Source organism: Grammomys surdaster, unplaced genomic scaffold, assembly GCF_004785775.1.
Source record: "Grammomys surdaster isolate TR1022 unplaced genomic scaffold, NIH_TR_1.0 135, whole genome shotgun sequence".
NCBI classification, from domain to species: domain Eukaryota; kingdom Metazoa; phylum Chordata; class Mammalia; order Rodentia; family Muridae; genus Grammomys; species Grammomys surdaster.
Window position 1 is genome coordinate 1,966,111 of NW_021604593.1, and position 10,424 is coordinate 1,976,534.

The window sequence follows — 10,424 nt, forward strand, 5'->3', positions numbered from 1 at the left end:
CTCTCTCTCTCTCTCTCTCTCTCTCTCTCTCTCTCTCTCTCTCTCTCTCTCTCATATCTTGGTACTTTTATTAAGCCATGGCAACAGATGACACAGAAAGGCGCTAATAATTAGCATGTTAGATCCATGACAGAATGAGGACCAAAAAAAAAAAAGGAGAATGACAGGCCAGGATGAAAGGCACAAATAGCAACGTGAGGCTTTAAAAGTTTCTATTAAAACTGTGACTTCAGGCAGCTGGAGAGATGGCTAGGGAGCCAGAGCAGTTGTCCTCTTACAGAGGACCCAGCAGTTCAGTTCCAAGCAGCTCACAATCACCCATCACTTCCATTCCAGGGGGGTCTAACGCACCCTTCTGGCACCCAAAGGTACTGCATGCAAATGGTACATAGACAAAACACATAAAATTTAAAACGACTATTTTTAGGTATTTTTAAATTATTTCTTTTATTTTTTGAGATTATAATATAATTACATCATTTTGCTGCTTTCTTCTCTTTCCAAACCCTCCCATATTCCCCTCCTTGCCCTTTTTCAAATTTATGGCCTCTTTTTTTCATTAATTGCTGCTGTGTGTGTGTGAACACATGAATATAACCTGTTCAATCTGTATAGTTATAATGTTACTTATTTGTAGGTTTCAGGGCTGGCCATTTGGTATTGGATTGTCAAGTAGTGTGCTCTTCCCTAGGGAAGACTCTTTGCCTCACTCTCACCCAGTATTACTTAATTGCCTGTAGTTTTGTTTTGTTTTTTTCCCAGTAGTGTTGAGGCTTCCTGAGCTCTCTCTATGTTGGCATGTCTAGCATGTTGGCATGTCTGCTGCTGTTGAACATCTTCAGCTTGTGTTCAGGTGTGGCTTCTGATAATTCCTTGGAGACACAATCTCACAGCAAACTCTGTTCCTCTGAATTTCACTGTCTTTCTGCCCTCTCTTCCACAGTGTTCCCTAAGCCTTGGGTTTAGGTGTATTCTGGATGTATCCATTGGAACTGGGCTCTGCATTGTGATTGGTTGTGGTTTTCTGTAGTCTCCATGTTATAAAGAGAAGTTTTCTTGATGAGAAGTGAAATCTAGACTTGAGTATTAGGACACATTTTTAGATTGTAGTTAGGGATTATTCTGGTTTAATAAATAGAAGTTGTCAGTTGTCTTCCAAGATCTGTGACTTACGTGACTGGGTTTCCGGTACCAGGCATATTTTCTCTCTTGTTGGGCGGGGTGTTCTGTTTTGTTTCCAGGCAGGGCTTCTCTGTGTAGCCCTGGATGTCCTGGAACTCACTTTGTAGACCAGACTTATCTAGAACTCAGAGAGTCACCTGCCATTGCATTCCAAGTGCTTTGATGAGTGGGTCTTAAATACAATTAGAAAGCTGTTGGTGACTGCCAAGGTACGTGTGCCATTACTGTACCTTTAGGGTTATAATGCTGTGCTAGTCATTGTTATGATATAATCTTTAAAAGACATGTAAGTTAGAGGCCATGTGTGGTGATATAGACTTTAATTCTAATTCTTGGGAGGTACAGGCAGGGAGATCTCTGAATCAGGGCTATGTATCTCAAAAATTAATTTTACCACTAAAATGATTAAAGACAATTTAATACATATAATAATCTATATTCATTGTTTAGAGAGAAATTGACCCCTGGAAGTGAATATGTGGCACCATAACTCGTTAGTTGTAACTTCATTTTTGCCTCCATACATTTACCATTTATTCTTTAATAAGACTAAATTAAAAACTCTATATTTTTTCTGAGTCATGTTGGGAAACCCCAGCTTCATCAGAGGATTGTGTGACCACCCTCCAGGGATTTGACCTAAGCAAAGTCAGTCCTATAAAATACTGTCATAAGCACAGAGGTAGCCTCAAACATAGGGACAAAGTGGCCCTGTGACAGCAATGGTTGGGCCCACTGGGCTATCTGACCAAGCTAGAGCCCCCAAGCATGGATGGAGAGTATCCCCTGGAGCATTGTGGGAAGTCAAGAATGCAGGAGTCACAGCAACAACAAGAAGATGATGGCCAGGGTACCAGGGGTCTGATCAGAGATGGCTGCCTTCTCTGGGCATTTGGAGCCCTAAGCTTCAGAAGGGCTGAGGGCTGTCGTGGCAGAATCAGGCACCTTCCACTTAGAGAGGGCAGAAGCTTCATGCAGGTAGCCTGCAGATCAGTATCAGAAGTCTCTTTTACAGCAAGTTATCAGAAATGATGGGCAGGCCATAGGCGAGATATCACAAATGTTGGATCTCAGGATACAGATGGGCACAACATTCAGGAAAAGCAGAGTTTGGGGCCAATACCTACCAAATTGTAATTTAATATATGAAGGTAGGGTTTAGATTTTGTATTTTCAAGAGGTGCCCCCCACAAAGGGCTCCTTAGTGAAATCACTGCAATGATTTCTTCTGTGTGTTGCAGAAGAAGCATAGTATTTCACATAAAAGTGTCTTGTCCCAGAAAGTGAGATACTCACAAAGAACAAGAGAAGCACACCAGAGCTGGGTGGTGGTATACCTTTGGTCCCAGCATTCGGGGGCAGATGCAGGTGGTCCTCTGAGCTCAGGGCCAGCCTAGCCCACAAAGTGAGTTCTAGGACAGCCAGGGCTTCACAGAGAAACCTTATCTTGACAACAAACAAATAAATGTGTCAGACATTAGCCATGGTGTAAAAGGTACTAGTGATTGATTCAAGGATACTTTGAGCATCAAAATATTAACAAAGGTGAATTATATCCCATAGGAATAAGTAAGAATCTGTGAATCCATACTGATATGTAAATGAACGAATGAATGAAGACAGAGCTGCTGTTTCAGGTACAGTGCCAACATACAGAGATAGAAGCCATAGTGGAGTATAGATGCTACCGTTTGATAATACAGGGATGAGTAGGCAAGAGTTGCCTGTGAGAGCCAGAGCCAGTGGGTCTAACTGTCTCACAGTGTCCATTCGATAGTTATTAATTTCTAAGGGATAAACAAAATCATGGTGGAGAAATCTGACAAGCACCCCATAATCAAATATTCAAAGTGAATATGACCAGATGTGGGGCTGATTGACAGCTCATGTCCCCTGGTATGATGTACTGAGAAATAAACAATGTGTTTCTGTGATAGTCCTGCCAACATGAATAACCTCAATCTAATCATGAAATAAATCCGAATTGAGGGACATTGTACAAATGGCCTGCACTCCTAAAATGTCAGTGTCATACAAAACAGGTCTTCCAGAGCACAGGAGACTAATAAAATATGCTACAACTATGGGCTTAAACTGGACCTAGGATGAAAAGTATTTTTCTTAAAAAAAAAAAAATGAAGCTATTATTGAAATGGCTAGCAAAACCTGGACGTCTTGTAAACCACTGTGTCGTTGTTGGTTTCCTGACCTGGTACCTGTGCTGTCTGTGTTCTTAGGAAATATAGTCTGACGTGTTTAGAGGTAAACAGGTATCATATCTGCAACCTACTCTGAAAGTTCCCCAAAAGTTCTGTGTAAGTATTTATGTAGAGAGGAGGTAGCACACAGCTCAGTGACAAAGGATTAGTTGAGTGTGCGTAAGGCCCTGGGTTTGATCTCCAGCACTGAAGACAGGTAGGAAAGATGGGAGGAGGGAAGGAAAGAAAACATTGGTAACACTGATGTGGTAACATTAACACTGGAGAATCTTGACAGGAGGTTTCTCTGCAAATTACTTTTCTGTTTGTTGTTACTGTTGCTGCTGTTTTGAAATGGAATCTTGAGCCTATGAATTCAAATTATCCTTTTGCCTTAACCTCTGGGTACTGGGATCACAGGTACATGGCACTGTGTCTAGCCTATTTTTCTGTAACTTGCATAGCCTCATTTGGAATGACTTACAAAGAAGTGATGTTCCAGGGGAGTGTATGTTGTTATTGATTACATACCTGCTTGTCCCCATACCTGCTTGTGGCCTGAATGGCTCCTTCCTGCTCCCCACACTTACAGGGTTACACAGATTGCAAACTGGGGCTTCCCAGATGCCCAGGCTACACACAAAGCTTAGGCCAGGTGAGGACAATGGAGAAAGAATCTTACTGTCTGCAAGAAAATGCATGCACAGCTCTCTCAGGCAGAACCGTGTAGGGTCCAGGCTGGGATATCCACCCAGAGACGTGCCTGTGTCCTGTGACATAGCATCTCAAGACTTTCTAGAACACAATGAAAAGAAGAAATGTTTGCCTTACTTCAAAGTGCTTTGAGGCCCCACAAAAAAGCTCACACCCTTAAGGTGGCTCCCAGAGCCCATGTGCATCTGGGAATCTGGTGGATACAATCTGGGTTCCCGGCTTTTACCTGAGCATTTTCTAGTTCCATCCAACTTGCCAGTGTCCTCCATTCCTCCTCCCAGACTTCTGCTTCCTCCATCTTTTCTCCCTTTTCACAGATTCACACTCCACTTCAAGTCAGATTATCCCAATCGGAGTTTCTGTGAATCCTAACATTGTGGCCTAGAGACAAGGCCACAGCACACTGTGGGCCCACAGCTCTCCTCAAACGACCTGGAAACTGCTAATTGTGGAGAGCCCACATTTTCATGTTATACTTGGGCCTGAAAGTTATGCAGCTAGCCCTGAGGGTCAGGGCTGGAAAGTCCAGGCGTCAGGCCTGTGTCCAGCACCATTCTCACGTGGTCTCTGGCTGCTCTTGAAGTCAGGTCTTCTTCTGAGAGCCAGATAGTTGCTCAGCTTAGCTAAAATATGACTGATGGCCCTTAGCAGATTGTTTGATTTCAGCAAATGCAATCACTTCCAATTCTGAGATCCACCCTTCTCCCCGCCTGTCCCACTTAAGATCTACAGAGCAGCAGCTGCTACTGGCCGTCTGCACACTGACGGCTGACTGGCCTGCTGATTGTGAACATCCCGACAATCCAAGTGCTAATGGTATTTACTCAGTGCAGCCGGCTTAGCCCTGATGAACCACGTTTGTTCTCATTTATCACCCTGCAGCCGAGCTCCGTCCTCAATATCCTTCTGTTGACTTTGAGTACACTGGTGTTGCTGGCGTGTAAAGGGCAGGGCAGGCTTCTGACTTCTTAGCATCTCAGATCCCTTTGTAGAATGCCACCTTCCAGCCACCAGGACCTGCCCTCTCTGGGCAGAACTCTGGTCCAAAGCCCACAAGCTAAGAGGGATGGAGCTAGAGTGATACAGCAGAGCTGTCAAGGAATTGGTTAGGCCTCCTTGTGAAGCAAGTCCACTATGATTATAGTCTTGGTGCAACACGTTGTTTAGCATTTTGCTGTTCATTAGACACTCTGTCTCTAATAGGAAGAGGCCCGAGCTCTGATCCCAGGTAAAGAAACCATCCCAGGACTTAGCCAGGTCATCTGCCACTGTTGACAGAGTTTCTCTGACCGTCCTCTGGGCCCGGGCCCTTGCATGTCCTTAGAGTTTGGCCTTGCTATTTGGTCACACACCCACACGCACACCCCGAGCACACAGTGCCGTGAACATTGAAGACCTATAGCTGGGCTGCCTGAAGAGCAGCTCTCTTTCTGAGAGCAGCACAATGCCTGCTCAGGGCTGACTGCAGAAAGCCTCCCTCCTGTTGTGTGTACCTGCCTGCCTAGTCTGAAATCTCCAGCCTGACCTTCCTCTTCTTGTTTCCTTAACCCTTTGCCTTTACCTGGAAGGATGTTTTGTGGAACCCTGAGGTCATGCGATCCCAGGGCTAGGATCCAGAGTTAGTGTGGACACCTTATTTAATTTGGACACATGGAAAGGCTAGGCAGCACACTGGCCCAGGCTGCCAATGCCCATGTCTTGCCACAGGCCCATGTGCCATGCTGAGAAAGCAGATGTATATTACCTGGGACAATTGTTTCAGAATTTCTTGAGAAGTCCTCCAGTTATGTTCTTTCTTCTCTGATTTCCATCCCTGTGTTGGGAACCCGTTCTCCACTACTCTAAGTGGCTATGCTCCCTAGGATGGGTAGCCTGTGGTTGGCATGCATGTCTGTAGGGAGCGCCTGGTTTCTGGCAGCCTGTCTGAGAAGAGAGCCCTTTGTTCTGTTTCTAGTGTGACTTGGAAGGCTCTGACACTTAGCCCTGCTTGATCTACTAAGGCCCTGTAGTTGGTGCTGCAGTAGATTTGCTTGCTGGCTTCAGAGGGCTCATGGGGAAGGGCTGTCTCAGAGGAACTTCATGAGGCTGAGGCAGTGTCGGGCCTCACAGCCCCCCTTCTTTGGGAAGAAGCGTTTGGTGTCAGTGAGTTTCCCAGCATGGCAGTCTTCCCTTCATAGACCCTGTCTGTTGTGGGTGAATGTTCCTTAGCCACATGATGACAGAAACGGCCCTAATTAACTCACACATTGATGAAGCAGCTGCCTGTCTCAAGTAGGGGGAATGGAGGCAGAGAAGAAGCTCCATCCAGCCCCCTGCACAGACTGCCTGCCTGTCTGGAAAGGAGCTGTCAGCCTGCCATCTCCTGAGACATCTTCATCCCCCTCAGCTGCTCTCTATGCTCAAGGGTGGAGTTGCCGTGGGACTGGCTAGCACCCTCTGTACATCCTCTCTGATGGGAGGACGCCAGGACAGACAGTGAAGGAGACTGGTCAGCTAGGTCTGTTCTCCGCCTTGGAGCTGGTTCTGGCAGGAGGGGAAGGGGCAGGCCATGTATGGGGATGGCTTGGACCCTCAGTGTTGCGGTTGTCAGCTTTGGGGGTTACCAGTTGTGTGCTGAATCTCTTCTGAGGGCAGCAGTGTGGCATGTCATCTTTCCTCCTCCTCCTGTATTTGGACCAGGACAGAAGCTTACGGCCTTCCACTTGTCCGTGCTTCCCAGTGCCTGCCACACTGCTGAGGGCACTGTGCTAGGAAACTGGAGTTTGGGAGGGCAGCTGCTTTGGAGGCTTCAGGGAGTCAGCCAGAGACCCATGGAGATTTTGGTGCCCGTTCCTGGCTGCCTGTGTGTGTGACTGTCTGTCCTCTGGCCTGACTCTTCTGTTTATCTAGCAACTCGTGGGCCTTTGAGTGGAAGACCCTTGAGTTTGCCTAAGAACATAACCCTATAGGTCTCTGTCCTGGGCCATGGTGCATGTGTACAATCCCAGCATTCAAGAGTCTGAGACAGGAGGACTGCAGTGAAGTTGAGGTTAGTTTGGACTTCAAGGCCAGTCTGGACTACAGAGTGAGTTCTAAGACAGCCAGGGCTCTGTGTAGAGACCCTGTCTTGAAAGGAAGGGAAGAATGTGAAAGGAGCTTTATCCGGGCTTCCCAGCATGTCCCCTGTCTGCACCCTCCTTCTGACCAGGAGGGCTGAGATAGAAATGTTTTTTAAGGATTTATTTTTTAAGTGTATGTGTATTTATGTATATGTGCATTTATGCACAAATGCCTGTATGTGTATGATATGTTCTAATGTCTTTTTGTGTCTATGTGTCTAGCATGCATGAGTGCTGAGTGGGGAGGGGGTGGGCTCCTGGTCCAGCTCTGTATCTAGAGAGGTCAGAGCGTTAGAGCTCTCCCTGGTGTATGACTGCCTAGGATCATGGAAGATGGAGCTCCCAACAGTGGCTTTACATGGAGGGGAGATCACAGTAGTGCCTCTAGATGTGGTTTCAATTTCAGAATGGCCTGACGGTGGTAGGATTGATTTCTCTCCTGGAGCTCCTCAGTCTGTTGACTTCTAGGGAGCAGCAGGCTGGCATGCGGCCATTGGCTCTCTCATCTCTGCTATAGGCCTTTGTACCCAGGGTACACATTTATCTCTCTTTTCCCGGATGAGTAAGAACCACCCCTGTGCTGGTCGGTGTGCTGTTAGCTCCCTGGATCCTGGGCCCTGCAGAGTGTCACCAGTTGTCATGCTTCTTCCCGCAGCAATCCAAAGGTCCAGGTGGAAGCCATTGAAGGCGGAGCTCTGCAGAAGCTGCTGGTCATCCTGGCCACAGAGCAGCCTCTCCCTGTGAAGAAGAAGGCAAGTCTGCTCCTTGCCCTTGTCTGGTGTCCGGCATAGCTGCTGGGCCTGAAGGGGAAAGGCTCCTTCCAACACACACCACACACAAGGTCCTGAACACAGTTCACTGCCATTGCAGAGAGCTCACACCAGCTAACGCCAGTGTCATCTGGAGCTCAAGTACAGCTGCAGCTCAGTGACCTTGTGTCCCCATCCCCCAGTCTCCTGAGCCATGCTGTTGCCCATTTGCCTGCTTAGTTTTGTTGAAGTTATCTGAAGTCCCCAGGCTTTCATCATCTTGAGTCCCAGGGTACACATAGACCCAAGGGAATAAAGGAGCCAGGAAGAATGGGGGCTGGGCTGGGTCACTGGGATGACCTCAGCTGCTTGTTCTGTGCCTTACAGCTGGTACAGATGTGTGTGGCCCTCACTTACCCATGGTGTGTGCCCCCAGGTCCTGTTTGCACTGTGCTCCTTGCTGCGCCACTTCCCCTATGCCCAGCAGCAGTTCCTGAAGCTTGGGGGGCTGCAGGTCCTCAGGAGCCTGGTGCAAGAGAAGAGTGAGAAGGTACTGGCCGTGCGTGTGGTCACCCTGCTCTATGACCTGGTCACCGAGAAGGTGAGTGCCACACCTGCTCTGCTTTCTCTTTACTTTGTGTTTGTTTCTGCCATTTGACCAATGTGCCCCTTAGGCTCTGTCCAGCTGAGTGGATGGACAGGTGAGTGGACATGTATAAAGAAGGACATGACACCTCGGCTGGAACCTGAGGGCTGCTGAGGACGGGAGGAGGTGCTAGTGATGGGTCATGCCAAGTGTGCAGGCAGTCAGGCGTGGTGAGGAGGGCGTGAGGGGGACAGTGCAGTGGAGCTTGGGAGCCATGCAGCAACCAGGGGACCACAGAGCCAGGCTGGGCTGGTACCAATTCTAGGATTCTAGAAACCTGGGCACACTTCCTTTGGGAACTCTGGCTCTGAGCAGGGGCTTGGGATGGACCTCAATGGTTTGCTATCTGGGAAGACTTGGTCTCCCGTCCGCTTTGGTCTTTGCAAGCCCAAAAAAGCATCTTGAGGAGAGAGAAGCAGGCCTGGCTTTCTTAGCCTCTGTAGAGGCTTGTCCTTAGCTCTGTGTGGATTGCTGTCTGGTGGAACAGAGCTGGCTAGTCCTGAGCTTGTGGTACACCATTGGAAGCCACACACACACACACCGTCCCCACCCTGTCTTCCCTCTAGACAGTGAGTGGGTCTCTCTCTGTCTCTACTTCTCTCTCTTCTGCTTAATTCCTCTCATACTCATTGTGTGTCTTTGTCCATCAGAGACACTGGAATCTAGTTTCTGCTCAGAGCCAGGTAATAAGACGCAGGCACATTTGGTGTCATGAGAGGAGAGTCGGCAGGCCCAGGAAAGCTTGCCCATTGTCATTGCCGGGAAAGGACATACCTGTCTCTCCTCTGTAAAAGCTATGGGCTCAGCCATTCTCCTCCATGAAGGATAGTGATGACTTTGGACCAGAGAGCCTTAGGATTTCACGTAATCCCTTTCCGTGTTTTTTGACACAGGGTCTTCTGTGACCCAGGTTGGCCTCCAAGTTTCTGTGCAGCCAGGGTAACCTGTAACTATAACTTCTATTCTCCTGTAGCAATTGTTGTCTCCGAGGTTTGCTGCCTCCCTGACTGCTAACCTAAACCTAGTTCTGGAAGCTTCTATCCTCCGTACAATCATCATTATCTACGCCTGTGATGATTTCAGTCTCTGAGACTCACTGCTGAATAAGTTCACCGTTTCTTGATCTTTCTAAACTCTGGCTGGCTGCTTCAGCTCAGCTGTTCTGTCTCAAACTTCCTCTCCAAGCTGACTGATTCAATCTGGCTTCTCTCTTGGCCTCTGATTGAATTGTTCTGCTTGGCCTCATATTAACTTTGGCAATCTGTCTAATCTTCTGGCTTCTTATTCCCTGGTTTGTTCTGCCTTCACCTGTGTCTAGCTTGTTCTCTCTCTGCAACCTGTCTCTCTATCACTGTCCCAGTGAAACTGTTTTCTCCTTCTCCCCACCCCCTCCCGTTCCTCATGAGTGTTGGCCACCTTCTATTCTGTCAACTTTTCTCTGATTTGTCACTTTGTCTGCCACTCAATTAGAGATGACTTGCAAACACGGCAAACATGGCTGCTTCCTTCTACAGCCTAACTTGACCTTTATTGTTTTGCATTAAAGCTGTGTACTGAGGGTGCACAGCTCTCTGTTCTTTGCAGAGGATTAAAGGTGTGTGCTAAGGGTGTGTCTCTGTTCTTTGCAGAGGATTAAAGGTGTGTGCTAAGGGTGTGTCTCTGTTCTTTGCAGAGGGGTTAAAGGTGTGTGCTAAGGGTGTGTCTCTGTTCTTTGCAGAGGATTAAAGGTGTGTGCTAAGGGTGTGTCTCTGTTCTTTGCAGAGGGGTTAAAGGTGTGTGCTAAGGGTGTGTCTCTGTTCTTTGCAGAGGATTAAAGGTGTGTGCTAAGGGTGTGTCT

The 10,424-nt window shown here is 47.7% G+C and overlaps 1 protein-coding gene across 1 annotated transcript in view; it reads left to right on the forward strand.

Moving 5' to 3' along the window:
- Sil1 (SIL1 nucleotide exchange factor) overlaps window positions 1-10,424 on the forward strand; it is a 229,223-nt gene that overhangs the window by 217,558 nt on the left and 1,241 nt on the right. The window contains exons 8-9 of the mRNA XM_028762720.1: window positions 7,848-7,944; window positions 8,378-8,542. Coding sequence (XP_028618553.1) covers window positions 7,848-7,944; window positions 8,378-8,542 — 262 coding nt within the window. The remainder of the gene's footprint in view (window positions 1-7,847; window positions 7,945-8,377; window positions 8,543-10,424) is intronic.